General features: G+C 36.3%; 1 protein-coding gene and 2 long non-coding RNA genes across 3 annotated transcripts; 1 reads left to right on the forward strand and 2 right to left on the reverse strand.

The window, feature by feature from the left end:
• Window positions 1-38: 38 nt before the first annotated feature.
• LOC309499972 lies at window positions 39-1,298 on the reverse strand. Its single transcript, XR_014206394.1, has 3 exons — window positions 1,161-1,298; window positions 459-539; window positions 39-350 (listed from the first exon to the last, which is right to left on the reverse strand). It is a non-coding gene; the product is annotated as an uncharacterized lncRNA (long non-coding RNA).
• On the forward strand, window positions 1,295-19,911 carry fbxw5 (F-box and WD repeat domain containing 5). Its single transcript, XM_082171452.1, has 10 exons — window positions 1,295-1,431; window positions 3,759-3,954; window positions 4,029-4,186; window positions 5,901-6,084; window positions 6,175-6,323; window positions 6,929-7,252; window positions 8,269-8,452; window positions 8,522-8,669; window positions 9,330-9,542; window positions 18,118-19,911. The coding sequence occupies exons 2-10, from the start codon at window positions 3,768-3,770 to the stop codon at window positions 18,386-18,388; spliced, it is 1,818 nt and encodes a 605-aa protein (XP_082027578.1). The 5' UTR covers window positions 1,295-1,431; window positions 3,759-3,767; the 3' UTR covers window positions 18,389-19,911.
• On the reverse strand, window positions 14,217-18,121 carry LOC309499997. Its single transcript, XR_014206425.1, has 2 exons — window positions 17,269-18,121; window positions 14,217-17,203 (listed from the first exon to the last, which is right to left on the reverse strand). It is a non-coding gene; the product is annotated as an uncharacterized lncRNA (long non-coding RNA).
• Window positions 19,912-19,952: the final 41 nt, after the last annotated feature.

Genomic DNA, 19,952 nt, shown 5'->3' on the forward strand with positions numbered 1-19,952 from the left:
AGGCCTATATAATCAAAAAGATAATAATAAAGCTAGAGCCATGTTTAACATCATTTGTTTATTATAGGGTCACATGGGAACATTGTATTTTGTTTATATTGACCACTCAGTTTTGCATTTTGCTTTACGAACTGAACAGGTTATCAGAAATGCCCATCCCCTTAACAGAGTTTACAGGCAGTTCATCATTACTGTCAGTATAGGAAAAAATATTGTCTGTCTTAATGGATTTATAATTAGTGCTTTCGTTCCTAACTGATTATTAAAAATGCTGCTTTATATAGGCAGCACACTGCATGTGGAGGGGTCACTTGATAGAGGTGCCCTTGAGACTGACCAAACTTGCTGTCCTGCAAAAGAAGAAATAAGAATTTCAAAATTAGGGCCTAAACTGTAAGCTGAATCCTTATTTATTTATTTTGATTTTATTTTTTATTATTGTTGCATATATTACTTACTGTTAGCATGTCACCCTGTGTTTGTGACTCCTTTTGAAGATGTAAGACATGAAGCTAACCTCTCAGCAAGGTAAGACAGCCCTAAAAAGCAAACATATCATTTCACATTACTAAACACTTGTACAGCATTTGCATTCTGCTGCTCACACTAGCACTACTTCACCATGGTGTGTTGGTACATAACTTGCATATACAAACCCGACTTATTACAAAATAAACAAATAAATGAACTACTGAACTAATTCATACGTATAGAAATATGTTATAATTTGGAAGAACTCTTAATGAACATTATTATACAGTATAAAGGACATTATACGATAAGTATAATGGGGTTATGATAAATAAATTAGAAATTACAATAGAACTAACTACACATTCTCTTAGGGCCTTTTTTAAATTATTTAAATTTTTTACCGTCTTTACAGAACTTGCTCATGTAAAGTGATATGACCAGAGTCAGATTTCTTATCCATACCGCCATTAACTTGAATTTGAGCCATTAACTTACATTTTTACATCAAAAACCAATTAAGTTCTTAATAGTTTGTTTACATATTCACTATAAATACACACACACACACACACCCTTATTATAATAACTGCGTGCACAATTTAATTAAAAAGCAAGTTTCTGTTTCACATAATTGAATAGATAAAATAATTACACTATTAAAGAGCAATTTTTAGGGTTAAACTTACCACTCATAATCAATCATAGTAACATAGCTGTCTCATCTCTCATTCAAAAAGCTCAACCTGAGACATCCTTCCTACGACACAACAGACGTAAACATTTTCTGCGATCGACTTTTTTGACCTGAGCTATTCCAGCACGAATTGCATCGGAGTGCGATTATTTTAGACTGGGGTTTGTGCTAGTCGTTTAACCGGAGCTGAAACAAATTAAGGATGATATATTTTCCTTTCTTGTAAAACAGCTATTTATTCCACAGGTTGTGACGTTTGGCAGGTAATGTAAAATTAAAGTAAATATTTATGTGAAATATAATTTCACAAAGCTTGTCCGGTGGATTTTTGTTTGTCTTGAGCTTTGGTAATGAGATTAGCTTGTGTTATTAGCTGCTTTAGCTGCTAACGAAAAATAACAACTAACAGCAATATGTCGGTATTATATCATGCTTATTATGTGCATTCAAGCAGTATATTCTTGTTCTGTGCCAGGTTGCAAAGAAAATGATCAAAATATGATAATGTTTTGATACTTTTTTTTCTTTCTGTTTAACACTTGTATAAAGAAAATAAACACTGGAGCTTAAATTGAGTTTGAGTTTAGTTTAGAACAGACAGGACAGTATAGATGTTCAATATCTGCCATGGCATAAAAACATCAAAACTTGTTACCAAATTTGTATGTGGTTGCACTGCTTGAAAATAACATATAGCAGCTAACTGTTACCTATATCTTATACATCTGACCTGATTTGGACGTTCTTCTGAGTTGGTCATAAATAAAAATTAATTATATTGGTTGGTAACCATCACTGCATGCCTACAAAAATGACGTAGTTATTGATTTTTATCTTATTTTTATTTCATGATCAAGCTTTCCTGTTTGTCATCTAGTTTTTGTCTAAATTGACTAAATTATAGATTTGAATTTTAGTGTTTAATGCTGTTTTTCCACATTAAACATCAATATAGATTTATGCCATTGTATCAGTTATCAATCATAACAAAAATAATTATAAACATTTCCACATTAATACATCCCTAGAATACAGATTATTTTAGCTTTCCTAAACATTGTAGTTAATAATTTATTCAAAGACACTTCTCTTTGTATAAATAAAGTTTTCTTTATGTGCTAAATTCTCTTAGATCGATTTATTATCAGTAAAAAGGTGTTCAAACATCAGCAAACAACAACAACAAACTACAGATTCCAAAGTGGTGGCTTAGAAAAAGATATTTATACATAGTTTCCTTTAACACTTTACCCCTAAAAATAAACATATGGGTGGAGAAGGCGAGACTGTTACTAATATTTCACAGCTGTCAGGTCTTAAATTAGAAAAGAAAAATGAGAGGGCAATTTTTTTTACACGTTATAGTGGATGGATTTACAGGTAGGGTGTCAAAAGCAATTTTTTGAAAGATAAGCTTAAAATTGCTAGAGATGGACATTGTCTGTTATGTAGGCTATGCAATATCACTATATTATTTTTCTTTTATACAGTCAAACCAAAAATTAATCAGACATCAGATATAATTTTTTATATATATTTTTACTAGTGGGTGCACTGTAGTTGATTTATGTAAGTGAGGATAGCAAAATATATTATACCCCAAAATTCTTCATACAGTAAAATGTATAAAATGTTGGGACCAAAAATTATTCATACACTTTGACCTGTCTATGTTTTGCTTAAGTATTTTTTCTTTAACTGGTAATGTGACCTTTTAACATCACAGACTGAACAAAATTCAGCATTGCTTGGTAATTTGTTGACCTAAATTGGTATTAGGCTATCTTATTTATTATTATATTCATATTTATGCATTTGGCAGACGCTTTTATCCAAAGCGACTTACATTGCATTTCAAGGTACACATTTACATTCTTATCAGTTCTATCAGTATCTTATTGTGTACTTAAATTTAACAGCTGACCTAATTAATTTTTGAGACAGTCTATTGTGAAAAAACTGTGATAATGTGAGAAATGTTGAAGGTGTCTGAATAAAGTTTGGTTTAACTGTATTAACATTTTCTGGCTAATTGATTATTTTATCTAGTTAACTGATACAGTAAATGGCACCATTTGGTGGATTTATTTTAATAAATAGTAGAGGGCCAATCTATCTCAAGTGATTCAGTGGATGTTGCTTGACCATTTTTATTTAACTTTTTTTGTGTGTGTGTGATTAGCCTATATCTATGTATTGGTGGTATTTTTATGTTACTTGGTTTTACCATTTTGTGTCACAATAAATTTGGGTTTTACAGGTGTTTCTGAAAATATCTTAATATACCTTAATATCTCATTCTCAGCTCGTTGATCTCTAGAGCACGTAGTACAATGACATATATTAAAACTTTTCTCATTTTTTTCCCTTACACAGAACTTAAGCCCAAATGCAATGAAGATTGTTCAAAATGTTACTTTTAGGGTAAATTTATAAAGGGAAGGGTTCAAATCTCAGTTCTGTTTTTTTTAAAGGAGTACCCGGTCCTAGGCATGGATAGTGTCCCTGCAGAACATTTTAGGTTTGAGGCTTCTGAGTTGTTTCTTACATGTTTGGATTGATTGTCATTGTTAGTGTTATGTTCTCTTAGGATGTCAGGATGGCAAGTGGCCCTGGCTTGCCGGACAGCTTGGTGCTGGAAATCTTCTTGCATCTCCCTCATGAGGCGGTGCTGAGCGCTGGGTTTACCTGCCATCAGTGGTTTTCCGTGTCGCGGGATGAGTTCCTCTGGAGGGAGCTCTTCTATAGCTACTACCGCATCCCTCGCTCTGTGCCTCGTCACCCAGGTACTGTGATCCTTCGGATGAGACACACAACTTTACCTTTTGAAAGTAACAATGCAATTCCTGTATGTGTGCAGCTTCTGCGTCGTGGTATAGGGAGTTCAAGCGGCTGTATGACTGCATCCCCTGTGTGGAGGTTCAGACTTTGAAGGAACATCATGATCAGGTCCTGCATTTGGCCTTCTCACACCGTGGACATCGCTTCTCTTCCTGCTCTAAAGACTGTACTGTTAAGGTAAGACTGCCTACTGCAGTTCCTTTCAGGCAATTCATTTCACTCTGCGGCCACTTTGAAATGCCTCTCGGGCAGCTAATTCAGGCCCTGGTCGATTGGATCACAAGCGAACGACGCTAAATACAGGTGTAAACTGAGTCTAAAACATTTTGAGCTTGTCCACTTTCGACCACTTCCAGAGGTAGTCGAAAACTCATTAGACCTGATTGCTTTGGTGTTGTTGATGCTCATGTGGTCGATTGTGTTTGAACAGCCACAAAGGACCGTCTACTCTCCGCCTACAGTACTACTGACCTGATGCGTAAACATTATGGGAAGTGAGCTAGCCAGACGGGATTTAAACGTTGTCTGCTGAAGACCCAAGTTTGGTTTGAGGATTTACCAAGCATAATGTTCTCTCACCATTCCTGATTTCCAAAATGCACTTACCGTGTTCAGAAACAAAAGCTGCTGCTCTCCGTATGTTTTTCCGTCATATCCGGGCACGTTGGGTGAGCTTACTTTGTCCATTAGATCGGAAAAAAAACATACATTTAGCTTCCCATAGACCCTCCCCTGAAAGAAAAAGTGGAAGAAAGAATGATTAAAACACCAGGTGTAAACGAGTATATGTCTCCCTCGTCTACTTGTGATCCGGTGGACCAAAACGCATCTTAATACCAGCTGTAGACAGGGCCTCAGTCATGTAAGTACAGCTCCTATCTCTTTGAATGGGTAAACATCAAATTTTCCAAAGCTGTTCACCAAGCTTACAAAATCATATTATTTTATTAAATAATAATTTCATGTTCTTAGTGCAAATGGTATAGGACAAGTTATGAATTGAATACTTTTTCAAATCAAATAACAGCAAGGTCAATGACATGATGCTTTTTTTGTCCAGATTTATTTATAAATGTAATTCATATGTATAATGACTTGAAAACTTCTGATATCATAGTGAAGAAAATGAAAATGAAATTCTTGGAAACAAAACCATGTACAGTTGTTCAGCATAATCTTTTATTATCAAATATTAATACAAAAAAACAATAATATTTTAAAAACCTTTCTCCGCCAAATCAGTCATGTGTTGTGACCAACATGAATAAAATAAAAATAAAAATCTATGAACAGGATGTCGATATCATAAAAAGACTAAGTACTTTTACACTAAGTAATTTTAATTAACTACATACACTTACTATACGAATAGGTTTAGGGTTTGGTTTAGTTGCTTGTAATTATGCATAATTTACTGTTCTTACTCTAGTAAGTACATGTAACGTGTATCTGTCACCTTAAAATAAAGTGTTACCACTTTGGAAAATGTATTTTAAAACATTTTTGAAAATAATGGTTATGATGTGTACATTCAAGGTGTAAGGAAATTATATTCTAATTTATGGTTACACCACATGATATTTTTAGTATTACCGTATTAAAGTTAGTATTAAATGTTTGTCAAATTAAAAGTTTTTACAACCATATGAAAACCACATGATGCATGATTAACAGAGTGCATCTCCAAGGGTTTTAACAAAAATAATCCTTACCTTCATCTCTGACACTTATGTCATTGAGCCATGAGCGATGGTAACAGTGATGTTTGCTTTAGCAAGCACCACTAAATATACAGTTCCCTTTAAGCACTAATGTAAACTAAAATCTCAATGTTGAAAAATAAAATTGTGTTTGTTACTGCTTTGTTGTTCACTGAATGTTGTTTCTACAGGTTTGGGACACAGAGAAACCAGATGGCACCATTTCTTTGGTTCACAGCTACAGTATGCGACAGTTTAACTGGGGCTACACTCAGTTCTCCCAGTTTAACGCTGATGATACACTCCTGCTGGTGTCAGGGGTCTACCTGGGCCCACATCACTCCTCCTCTGGAGAGATTGCAGTCTTCAGTTTGGGTAGAGACAGTTGTTTTATGCATCGACTGCACACACCCACAGTAAATATAAGTAGATTTTTTGATTGATTTAGTTGTTTTGGATCCGTAGAGAACTACACTCTGTTGTCCCGCGTGAGAAATAAACCCTATGACGTGTTCGGCTGCTGGCTGAATGAGACTCACCTTATCTCTGGTAACCTGCACTGGATTGGCAACATGACCTCCTGCTCTGTGCTCTGGCTCAACAAAGCCTTCCAGGTACAGATGTGTTCATTTAATCATTTAGCAGATGCTTTAATCCAAAGCGACTTACAAATGAGGAGAGCAATATAAGCAATTAAACTAACAATAGGACAATAATATGCAAGTGCTGCCACCCTTCCCAGTTTAGTCTAATGCAGAACACGTAATATAATGTTCAGTTCTTAAATGGTCTCAAAGTGATGTGCTGGGTCCAAAATTAACTGTAGTTGATCAATTGAGAAAATGTTGCCTACTGACCATGAAATACAGTAGTCAACATTTGAAGTGGATCAAAACCTTTCATCAAAGTTATACATGAACATGTTCTTGTCTTAGGACAACTTTGATTAACTTTTTTGATCCACTTGTTGAATGGTGTATATTTTTCATTTAATAAAAAAAAAAAGCTTTTTACCCAGTGATAAAACAGTTGTTTCTATTGTGTCGTTCCATTGTGATCTTCCACATATTTTCATTGTGGTAGATTATTAAATATCTGTAGCCACATTGTTATAACAAAAAAAATCATTCTATCTAGTCATTTAATGGTTATGTAGCTCTAGACAATATAGACAACATTCTTGTCCTAACTACTCAGTGTTTCCCCTCTCCATGTTCAGGACATTGAGTCAGAAAACGTGAATGTGGTGAAGCGTCTCTTTAAAATCCAGAACATCAATGCCAGCACTATCCGCACAGTGATGGTGGCCCACTGCCGTCGACACGACTCTCCTGACCTCCTCCTGGACTATGAAGCTCAGTCACAGGCACAAGCTCAGCGGACACAGCAGCACCAGCCTCTCTTCTTTGATCTGGGAAATACAGACAATGAAGAGGAGGAGGAAGAGGATGAGGAGGATGAGGAGGATGCGGAGCGAGGAGAAAAAAGAGTGTCAGCACATCTGTCCTCATATAACCCATCTGGCCTGCAGCATGTAATACATGTAAGATCTAGAAATCACTAGCATCTCATGTGAAGCATGATCCCAATGACTTTGTGAAGAATGCCTTGAACGCTAAATGAATAAATGTAAATGTAGAAGAAAAAATAGGCAATATTTTACAGGAACTTTGACAAAGAGCAGCATGCACACAATGATTAGTGTTTATTTGGATTTAATTGTATCTTTTTGCAGTCTATGGAATTATATTGTGGTTCAAATTCGATTAGTTAGATGTGCACACACAGTCTGTTGCATAATTGTAAATATGCATTTCAATGTTTGTTTACGCCAAATTTCAAATGCATGCAGTTCTTCAAGTTGACACCACCAGTAACAACAGCCTTGAAAGATATTGGCAATTTCCTCATGCTTGTAAAGATACAAAATACATAGATGGGAAAAAAAAGTCTTGTCTTTGAAAATGGGAAATTTGTTCTATAACCACGTGTTCCTGAATTTTGTTTTAATTTAAACATCACTATGAAATCAAAAGCAGTGATTATTAGGGTATAATGCAATATCAAATTATTCATGCCTGACATAGACCATAATATTTTTGGTTCCACATCTATAGATTCCTATAAATATTCTATCAGTTTAAATTTTTTTAAAAGGTGACTTCAATACTGCAAATCAACATTGCATTGAAATTTCATTGCATGAATTGAAAACAATTTACAGTATTTAATACATGTTGCTGGCCTAATTGTGAATTACTCATGGTAATACTCAAAACACCCCTAGATTTGTCTTCATAAATCTTTAACTTTCCCTTTTCCAAGTCTACATTTTTTATTTATTTTTTTCCCTTTAATATTTATTTGTTTAATTCTGAAGTGTGTCAGATTACGGAAGTAAAATGGACTGGGAATGCTTTTTCTTTTTGAAGTGTATTTCCTTAGCAATTAAGAATAACAGCAAAAGATCAACTATGATTGAAAACTGTTTCAATAAAAGCACTCCTTGAAGTGTTATTATATGTTATCAGTTATGTGTGCTGTATTTGCTGCCGGTAGGGTTGTCAGAACATAGCTGCTCGTGATCGAGAGTTGGAGACGAAGGTGGCCAGGCTGATGGGCAGAAGACGCACCAAAGCTCCAGATCCAAACCTGGTGTCTCCCTCAGCTCCTGGAGAAGGAGAGGACAAGACCTACCTCCTCTTCACCACTGGCAGCCTCACCTACTCGCCTCACCAAATCGGTGAGTGTGCACTTGTGTTTTCCATACAGTACATGTGGGATGGTGAACTCATGTGTTTGTGTGTTTCAGGGATCAAGCGGATAATGCCTGATCAAATGACAACAAGTGGTCCTGTGTTAGGAGAAGAGCGCAGTACAGAGGAGTTCTTTGATTCGCTGGATCATGTGATCGACATACACGGCCACATCATCGGCATGGGTCTGTCACCTGACCATAGGTCAGTGTGCTGTGCAGCAGTAGATGACTAGCATACATGAGCTTTTAATTGACTTTGGACTGATGCAGTATACACAGCAAGTTCATATGGCGTGTGAAATTTAATCAAGAGAACAAATTTGTGTAGAATATTATCTGGCTTGGCTTACCATGCAAGTCCTGGATGTTACTGTTGTGTTTCTATGGGATACAAAACCAGGTTTAGAAAGCTGATAAGGCCATACAAAGCTTTAAATATCTTAAATGATAAAAGTCTTAATTATTATTTCAAGAGGTCTTAAATTTTGGGGACAGAAAAACAGGTCGATACCTGTTTTTCTGTCCCCAAAATTTAAGACCTTGAAATAATAATTAAGACTTTTCTTATATCATTTAAGATATTGTATGGCTATATATGATTATTAAACTTCAAAACGCTTAGATTTAGTTCAATGTAATCGCTGGACGTTCCAAAGTAAAAACATGGTGCTGTTGTCTGTTCTACAGATTTCAGAGCAGTTTGAATACCACACATTTATGTTTAATATAAATATAATTTTGACTTTTAAAAAAATGGTTTATGGCTGACCAGAGAAAGTGGTCAAAAATGTGTAAATCCTGCTGAAATGAAAGTATTATCAATGAAAGTGTCAGCTGTCATTCAGTGTTTGTCTGTTGATAGGTACTTGTACGTGAACAGTCGAGCGTGGCCGGCGGGATGTGTGATCTCTGACCCCATGTCCCCTCCGCCCATTGCAGAGGAGATCGACCTGCATGTGATTGATCTTAAGAGTCTTAGAGAGGAGCGCCGTAGCCTTCGGGCCCACCGGGCCTTCACACCCAACGATGAGTGCTTCTTCATCTTCCTCGATGTCAGCCGAGACTTTGTCGCCAGGTAATTTACATCCCAGTACTAGCACATTGTATTTGCTGTGGTAAACAGATTATTAGGTCTGTTAACCAGTGCTGCCATTTGGATTACATGCTGTGTACCATAGTAAACCATAGCTTTCTTTCACTAGCTTATGGAGCTTATAATATGACAAAATGATTTGAATTTGAATTGTGTAAATTTGAATTATTTGCAAGTGTAATCTAACAAAATTGAATTTTAGGTGGTAGTTTAAATAGTTCTGAATTTGATTTTTTTTAAACGAATATTGAACGTTTGAAATTTAACAAATTGAAATGTTTTTATGGCTGAATTGTATAGACATGTATTTTCAAACAGCTAGTTTTTTTGTTCTGAATTCGTATAGTGCAAATATTCAGTTTAAAAAAATACAGATTCAAATTTTCAAGATGAAGAAATTCAGAACTTCAAATTCAGTTTTCTAAAATTCAAGTTCAAAAATTCAAGTTCAAAAATTCAGATCTTACAGAAAGTAGGTCACAGGTCATCCACAGGGAAGAGTAAAGGATCTCAGATAAGTCGAACAGAGCATTTTGGCTGCACTGCAGTAGTTTTCTGCCGCAAACGCGGTGGTGGTTCAAGAGAATCCGTGTATCTTTCGTTCAGTCGTTTTTTTATTTAATATTAAGAGTAGAAAAATGAGAAAACAGCTTGAGTATTAGATTTCTTCTAATATTCTAGTAATAATAGTCCGCTGCAGCAGTTGCACGGAGCTTACAAAACGCGTGTATTGCAACTATAGGCTACATTTAATTTTCTCATCAAACAACTAGACTAACGAATGGCTCGGCACAACAGAAGAGCTTAGACAGGGCTTTCTCTCTGTGTAGACCAGCAGTTGGTCTGAATTTGCTATAACCTATAGCCTATTTTCTCGACTGTATAGGCTAAGTCACGCTTTATCATGAAACACGCTGTGATTTATTCCAAAGTGACTCAGGCATATATAATGCATTTAACGTTAAATAATCTAAATGTTGACTTTCAAAAGTAGGCGCGCCAAGAAGGCTATTCTCTGTATTTTGGTTCATTTTTGGTGAGCGCCAGAAAGATCTAAAGAGACCGAGACGCGCTAAAGCAGCGCATCATGTTGTTTTATTTATTTTTCAATGGCATGATATTGTGTAGTCATTTTGAATGTACACAAATAAAAATATACATTTTACTGTTTCGGATGATGTCATATTATCTGTATGACTAAATAACAGAGTATTAAGTTATTTCCCAGCAGTGGAACAAATCCAAGTGATGGCGCTCGTGCATCGCGCTCTCACACAACATAGCCTATAGTATCAGTTCTGGCGTTGCTTCATATCGCAGACTGTTCATTATCAAAATGAAACACAGTCAACCAAACATATAAAAAGTTATTCTGCATAATTGAATTGGTCTGTTGTACAATATAAAGGGCAAGCTGTGCCGCACACAGTCCTACTCCAAACATTTCCCTTGCTGTGAAGACGCTGATTTAGCCTATAGGCCTACGTGTATTTTGGGACACGACTGAAGTATGAAGCCTTCTTTATATTAATAGTTAGCATCCACATGTTACATTGCAATGAAAACTTTTGACTGAATGAGAGATGCGCGACCGTTTCGATTTAAATACATTTGTTTAGGCTTGGCGTTTATAAAGGGCACAATATAGGCTATTTTTATAGTCTGTAGCCTATATATTATTTTATTATAGCCTAGCCTACATACTTATTTTTCATTCTTGTTGTTTTCTGCATTCATTTGTCATAAGGGAAAGTAAAATAGGCAACACATAGCCTACATGTTAATAGTGTTTATCATGTAAATGTTGTATTTTATTTACAGGTCTTTTACACTATTGCTGAATAGGCTAATATAAAAAAAAAAAAAAAAAATATTATGACGCCTTTCTCTCTCAACATGATCCGGTGTGACTTGCACTCATGTGCATGCGACTTATTTTCTGGCAAATACGGTCAGTTAAAAAATGTTGCTGTATTATTACAAAATGCATAGAGTGGAGACCATTTGGGCAAAAAAACAAACAAACAAAAAAAACATATTGTGTTCATTACCGCCACCCACATTTGGGCTTAATCACTGTTATTATTAGGAAATGTATTTAGGTGTAGACAAAATCAGTTACGTTTATTTATATATATGAACGTACCTCGCATTTCCCGGACACTAGCCGTTAGTCTACTTCTTTGGCCTATTTTTTTTAGCTGGCCAGTTCTCAAAATCTGTGTGGAAAAGCTGCGGAGCGAGGAGAGAACGCACAATGGCTTTGCTTTGGAAGTTTTTTTTTTTTTTTTTTGGAAGTTTAGTTGCCAGAGAAAATAACACACCGTTTTGTTTAACATCAATTGATACTCAATATTAATTAAATAGCCTAAATAAATATAATGTCAGAGAATGCACAAAGCGCATCCTTTTGAGATGTAAATTATAATACATTTTAATAAAACACACAAGGCCTACATCATAAAACTCAGAAGATTATGTATTTTAATATATTATATTATAATACAAATAAAAAGGCGTCATACTTCAGTCGAGTCCCAAAATACACGTATAGGCTAAATCAGAGTCTTTACAGCAAGGGAAATGTTTGGAATAACAAGTAGGACTGTGTGCGGCACAGCTTGCCCTTCATATTGTACAACAGACCAATTAAATTATGCAGAATAACTTTTTATATGTTTGGTTGACTGTGTTTTATTTTGATAATGAACAGTCTGCGATATGAAGCAACGCCAGAACTGATACTATAGGCTATGTTGTGTGAGAGCGCGATGCGCGAGCGCCATCACTTGGATTTGTTCCACTGCTGGGAAATAACTTAATACTCTGTTATTTATACAGATAATATGACATCATCCGAAACAGTAAAATGTATATTTTTATTTGTGTACATTCAAAATGACTACAAAATATCATGCCATTGAAAAATAAATAAAACAACATGATGCGCTGCTTTAGCGCGTCTCGGTCTCTTTAGATCTTTCTGGCGCTCACCAAAAATGAACCAAAATACAGAGAATAGCCTTCTTGGCGCGCCTACTTTTGAAAGTCAACATTTAGATTATTTAACGTTAAATGCATTATATATGCCTGAGTCACTTTGGAATTAATCACAGCGTGTTTCATGATAAAGCGTGACTTAGCCTATACAGTCGAGAAAATAGGCTATAGGTTATAGCAAATTCAGACCAACTGCTGGTCTACACAGAGAGAAAGCCCTGTCTAAGCTCTTCTGTTGTGCCGAGCCATTCGTTAGTCTAGTTGTTTGATGAGAAAATTAAATGTAGCCTATAGTTGCAATACACGCGTTTTGTAAGCTCCGTGCAACTGCTGCAGCGGACTATTATTACTAGAATATTAGAAGAAATCTAATACTCAAGCTGTTTTCTCATTTTTCTACTCTTAATATTAAATAAAAAAACGACTGAACGAAAGATACACGGATTCTCTTGAACCACCACCGCGTTTGCGGCAGAAAACTACTGCAGTGCAGCCAAAATGCTCTGTTCGACTTATCTGAGATCCTTTACTCTTCCCTGTGGATGACCTGTGACCTACTTTCTGTAAGATCTGAATTTTTGAACTTGAATTTTTGAACTTGAATTTTAGAAAACTGAATTTGAAGTTCCGAATTTCTTCATCTTGAAAATTTGAATCTGTATTTTTTTAAACTGAATATTTGCACTATACGAATTCAGAACAAAAAAACTAGCTGTTTGAAAATACATGTCTATACAATTCAGCCATAAAAACATTTCAATTTGTTAAATTTCAAACGTTCAATATTCGTTTAAAAAAAATCAAATTCAGAACTATTTAAACTACCACCTAAAATTCAATTTTGTTAGATTAAACTTGCAAATAATTCAAATTTACACAATTCAAATTCAAATCATTTTGTCATATTATAAGCTCCAGACTAGCTGATATGACATTTATACCAACACTAAATGTTTTTCAAATGCAGCAACTTTATGTTGTGGAAGTAGCATTGAGTGGATTGAGTTTGTCATAGCATTTTTTGAGTATTTAATAACAGGAATGTTAGTTGCTCAATTAACCATCAACTGGTTGCATGACTAATTAAACTTGTACGTTAATTGCAAGCTCGCAATTACCTTCATGTTTTGACATGATGAGTGCATATAGAAAGCAAATATAAATTTCAACATGTTCAATATTTTTCCACTTGGGGGATGGGGCTTATTTGTGTCTTTGAAAACCTTCTTAAATTCAGTCAGTCACATCAACAGGTCTAGGTGATAGTGATCTGTACCATTCAGAGAAAACTACATGCAAAATGTGGCTCCATAATGTAATTGAAGCCAAAAGAAATGAAAAGACACAAGCTAAAATCAGCGCCAGAATATGAGCAAGGACAACACACAGATAGAGCTAGGTGATAAAACGGATATCTTGATATTTTTCAGACCTTATGAGGATATTTGGATATTATTTTGCTATACTGAACAAAATTAGAAACGCAACACTTTTGTTTTTGCCCCCATTTTTCATGAGCTGAACTCAAAGATCTAAGACTTTTTCTATGTACCGTACACAAAAGGCTTATTTCTCTCAAATATTGTCTCAAAAAAAATAAACACAGAGTTCCTCTGACCCTTATTTCTGAAGGCATTATTGTCTCGCGAGATCTGATGCGATATTTTGGCTGTCGTGGACGGTCATTTTAATAATGCAAATGAGGGGCGCGTTGATTGGTGGCAGGAAGGAGGGGGGTTGACACCGCAGGTAACTTCAGCATATCATTCCAAAATGACATCATGGCGCAAGTTGTGAATGAACCCGACCTGGCCGCGACCTACGGAATTCAACCGTATATGCACGAGCCAGACTCTGAACCTGAGCTGGAAAGGGAAGATGTAGAGTCGATGGAAGGACGTCTACATCAAGATGTCTCTGAATGGTAAAGACAATCATTTTGACTGAGACATACATTATACCTTTTATTTAATGTAGATTACATTAACGGAGATGTGGTCTACTTTTTTTTATCAGCTTACAGTGGTTATTGAGATCAACGTTTGCTATCATGTGGTGTTTTTGCCTTGTTTCACGTTGTGGTTTTTTAGACATTCAAATTTGTGAACGATTCCGGCGTAAAATGATTAGCACAGACACCTCACGTTAAGCCAGTGGGAAGGGTTGTAGGAACCGCGTCATTAAAAATGAATTTAATCCACTGGTCCCTGACAGCTTGGTCCGTTCTTGGGAGAGAAAACACATTTAAGTTACATGTTGATTCTGGCAGTCAACAACAGAGCAACTCACGTGTGCACTACGTTTCTGCATCTTTCGCGACTGAATATGAGGGGGAGAGGGGCAGGGCGGGCTTCCTGCAGCATAGGTCTGCGGTGTCCATATATGGTATATCCTGCCCCGTCTTGACGTCAAGTCGGGGCAGAAATTAAAATCTCGTATTTGAGTGCACGTGGGCTGGTTTACGAACCCAGGGGTAAACAAACGCTTCACTTTTAAATATCGGCTTCCCGGCCAGTGTATAATCGTTAGGCAATCATAACATACATTGATTCTCGTGGAAAAGTGAAAATTACAGGTCATGACTCCTTTAAACAAATTTGCATATCGGGACTTCACTGACAGAATTTCGTGCCAAGTTACAGAGGTGTCGAGAGAAAAAAAAGAGATTTTGATAAATAAAAAAAATACATTTATATTTAGGCCTATATATTAAATAACAATTAAAAAACCTGTATAAACTGAACACCAAAGAATAATATTAACTATTGAGCGGTGGGGACGCGTTCATGTGTAAGGGTGGCGCTGCCAATAACGCACCTAAAAGCTGTCACAAAGAACTGGGAAAAGTAATGATTATTATTATGTCAAATATATCAAGGAGACATTTCAAATGTTTATTAATAAACAAGTGTTTTCTGCGTCAAAGATGAAGTTGACGACGCTGGCGCGCCAGAGAGAAATGCACATTTCATACGGATTAGCCTACATAAGCAGAGAGCAGTCTGTTTTCTTTCGTTTTGAATTGTTTTGTTTAAAAGTACACATTTCATGCTTTCTATATATATCTCAGGTCTGTGAGGCAAGTAGCTTATACGCTGAGTTTCGGTTCATTTAAGAGACGATCTCCAGTTCACGCGCCGGCGAATCCGTGTCCTGATTGCCTGCTATATTTTCTTCTTATTTATTAAATACAGGCAATTGGTTGATGAAACATTTGATTAAAATTAAAGGTATAGCGGAGGATCTTTCCAAATTTTATATAAGACCCGCCCTCTCCACTTTTTGAAAAGTTTGATTGATTCACCAGAATGATTGACAATTAGGAGGACCAATAGTATAGGTTACCCACCAGGAAGTAAAACATCCTCCGCTATACCTTTAAGATACAATTAATACAAAACGAAATTCACTTTAAAGAAAGGTTTTCTACAAAAACAAACTTAATGAAGTGGTCAAAATCATGTCTGCCCACTCCATTCGTCTCCCGATATTTTCGGGATCATCTTATTCATGCTTTTCACTTTTCATATAGGCCTAATCAACATAAAAAAAAATATATATATATATATATTATTTTGTTTAAACATGAATATGAAACTAAATCGTTTTTTAATGACTGGGCTACAACGCATAGGCCTATTAGCCTACAGGCTACAGATACATTTAATGTCGGAGCGTCTTACCGGTGAGCATGTGGGGGGAGAGATACGATTTTCGATCAATCATCGAATATTGTTTTGCCTGATATTCCAATCCTTAATATTTGGTGTTTTAAATGCCTGTTTGAGATCTCTGTGAAAGTTTTAAAGCAGTCTTGTCCCGCTTTCAGAGCGGTCACGTCATTGTTTGTTCCTCATAAATGCGAACAGACACGAAAAATTTAATAAAATTAATATATTATGTTCTGTGGAGAGCCAACCCTTCTTCATCCGGTGGGTAGCCTATATTTCTTTTGGTTTGCCAGTGTAATTCATAGAATTACTAAAACATATTTTACCACCTAAAAGTTAAAGATTTTTTGTGTCAAGTCCGGACCGTGATGCAAGTGTATTTCCCTCATATTAAATATAAAACGCATGTGTATAGGCTACTGATATTTTTCTAACGTCTGGACTCCTTTATTAAGGGAGTATGGATGTATAAACAACAGACGTTTCAATATATTAGTATTAAACGCATTTTCTGATGAACGCATTTTTCTCCCTGAGTGTCGCGATTTCGGTTTCATTTCGCATATAGGCCTAGCCTACAGCCCTTATAATCATAGATGACGCCACAGGTTTTTATTTAAAAGAAAGAGCGTAGCCTAACGTTTGTATGTAGGAGTTTGGGCAATTTATATTGACAATACTTACTAAAATATAATTAATATTTTATTGCATTTGTATTAGGCTAGTAGTTTGAAGAGTAAAAAAAAAAGCGGTAGGTCTTAACGCAAGTTTACAACCGGCAAGTCGGTCAGACTAAAAGGGGAAAAAAATTATTATTTGGGTCGGTCCTAAATTGACAGGGTCGGTCGGGTTACGGCAAACAAGAATATTTTTAAGGATGGCCTAACCGACGACGAAGACTTGACAGAGCAGCCATCAAGTGTTAGACAGTATTCTAGATTATTACCTGAGGAAATTTTTTCTCCAATAACTCTGTTTTTTCAGAATTAAGTAGTAGGAAGTTGCTAGTTATCCAGTTTTTTTTTATATCAGCTAACTCTGTTTTTTCAGAATTAAGTAGTAGGAAGTTGCTAGTTATCCAGTTTTTTTTTTTTTATATCAGCTATGCATTCCATTAATTTAGTGAATTGGTAAGTTTCGTCAGGGTGTGAACAAATATAGAGCTGCGTATCATCAGCATAACAGTGAAAACTAATGCCATGCTTCCTAATGATATCACCCAAGGGTAGCATGTACAGAGTGAAAAGCAACGGTCCTAATACTGAGCCTTGTGGGACGCCATACTGAACTTGTGATCGATAAGACATCTCTTCATTTACTGCTACAAACTGATAATGGTCAGATAAGTATGATTTAAACCATGCTAATGCAATTCCACTAATGCCAACATAATTTGAGTCTATTTAAAAGAATGTTGTGGTCGATAGTGTCAAATGTAGCACTAAGATCGAGTAACACTAATAGAGAGATACAACCACGATCGGATGATAAGAGCAAATCATTTGTGACTCTTTCATCACTTGTGCTGAAAACACTTCACTCGTTCACTAAGCTGAACAGCCAATCAGTTCTCTCTCACTGATGGACACCGATTCAACATGATTCAATTGACCAAAAGGCAGGGTCTGACTTGTGTCAAGAGAACACTCTGCAAAAACTGGGCCAGCTGACGCTCAATAAAGGCCCGACTGACGTGGCCCGACTGACGTTGACCGACCGTCGACTTAGTGTGTCGGGCTTTACACACAATAATGTAAAGTCCGCACTATGTACTCATCTACACATCTAAACCATCATTAAATGTTTGCTGAACAAAAGATCTTAAGGATTGAGTCATAACTGCACTAGAAGTGTTTAATCTCTAATGAGTGTACTTGTCTGTGCAGCGGTGCAGAGGACAAGCATGGTTACATCTGGGACCGACACTACAACATCTGCCTGGCACGCCTGCAACATGATGATGTGGTCAACTCTGTGGCCTTCAGCCCAGCAGACCAGGAGCTGCTGCTGTCTGCCAGTGACGACTCCACCATTAAAGTGTGGCGCTCCCCACGCATGCTGCGCCTCACACAGCCCCCCCGACACCCGCCACGGGCTCGCAAACTGATTTCATCCTTGCTCGGCCAAAGAAGAGCTAATCTGAACGGCAAACCCTGACCTGGACACTGGCAGGCGTATCGAAACATTACAGAAAGACACTCCATGAGCAGAGAGGCATGTGTGAGGTCAAGAAACTGTGGACTTCTACATGGGTGCCTATGAGAAGAACAAGGGTACATGTGTTTTTTTAGTGGCGCTCTTACCGGCTATTGCGTCCGTGACCAATAAATCAAAAATGAAAAGTGATCTTTGCATAAAGAAACAACAAAAGAAAATAAGATTTTTGGATCACCATATTTGTGAAAGATTAGTTCTGATGCGCATAGAAACGCGGACATCAACAGGATATGTGACTTCAAGGGCAAAGAACCAAGGATTTGAAGAAAGATATAGGTCATAATCACATGTGAGTGTGTCCCGTGTGCAGTTGTAAGTCCATTTAACCTAGTCGTGATGACTGAAACACCACCTGTGCATGTCTGCACGTTCATATTTTTTATGTTTTTGTTTTAGTTTTTTTCTGCACCTTTTTTAGTACGTTACTAAAAAGCTTGACAACCAGATGATCAGAACAAGAACATGATCAGAGTATTTAAATACTCACCAAAAAAAGGGAGAAAAATCTAAATTCTGGTACAAATTTACAACAGTTATGCGTCTCTGGTTTTTATTTATGATTTTATAAGAAAGAGCAGTTCAGTTTAACATGGTTACAGAATGACAATGTTTATTTCTACTCCATCTATGCCTTTATTATTGAAATCAATTGTATTCTTTGTGCATATGAATTTTGTCATACAGGATTTAACAATCATACTATACTGAAAATGTAAAAATTCCAAAGAAACTCAAAAGCCTTCATGTTTGAACCTTTAGCCGTCACCTTTATACAATCATTCGATTTTAACAATGCACCAGTGATGCACCCCTGTTATGGTAGCATATATTTATTTTATATGTACATCCTAGTATGACATATGTCATGACTGTATGTGCAGGTTCACATTCACATTTATTCTTATAAGATTGTTAAAACTACCAAAAAGAAGAAAAAACTCAATTTCAGGTCCGACCGACCGCAGGCCATTTCATTCTCCATTCTATATTTAATGTAGATGAGCTCTATGACTGAACAGCATTGAAACACTATGCAGCATAAGGGTGCTTTGCTAATTTATACCCACAGCTCATCTCCAGCACTTCACCTTCCTGTGTTGTTTACTAGCATTTAATATTCAGCAACGGTGCTCATTTGTTATAATCTCATAGATGTCATGAAATATGAAAAGCTCCCCATGGCTCACATATATGACCTATACATGTGAAGCACATCTGAAATATCTGTTACTTGTGCATTACGGCAGAGTATGAGAAAGTTTGGATCACAATGTGCAGCATTAGTCTCTGTAGTTGTGATCAGTGGTTTTGTTTTTAATGGACCTGGTTCCCTGTGGCATTTGTGTGAGCTTGTGAATCTGATTTTCCCACCTGCCCTTTGGCTGTTTGCCATCATTTTAGATTTTGTATTGTGGAATGTGTAAAATTTGTTTGACCCATTAAACTATTTTTCTTTTACCAGATACAGTGTATATATTTTTTATTTTACCCAAAGCAACTAAAG

The sequence above is a fragment of the Leuciscus leuciscus genome, assembly GCF_965113295.1.
Source record: "Leuciscus leuciscus genome assembly, chromosome: 5".
Lineage (NCBI taxonomy): Eukaryota > Metazoa > Chordata > Actinopteri > Cypriniformes > Leuciscidae > Leuciscus > Leuciscus leuciscus.

Bases quoted from the DNA above. Each gene is read 5' to 3' on its own strand.
- fbxw5 (XM_082171452.1), top strand. From the start codon at position 3,768: ATGGCAAGTGGCCCTGGCTTGCCGGACAGCTTGGTGCTGGAAATCTTC. The intron at 6,085-6,174 runs GTAGAGACAGTT...TTGGATCCGTAG, and splicing joins GATTGCAGTCTTCAGTTTGG to AGAACTACACTCTGTTGTCC. The intron at 8,453-8,521 runs GTGAGTGTGCAC...TGTGTGTTTCAG, and splicing joins CTACTCGCCTCACCAAATCG to GGATCAAGCGGATAATGCCT.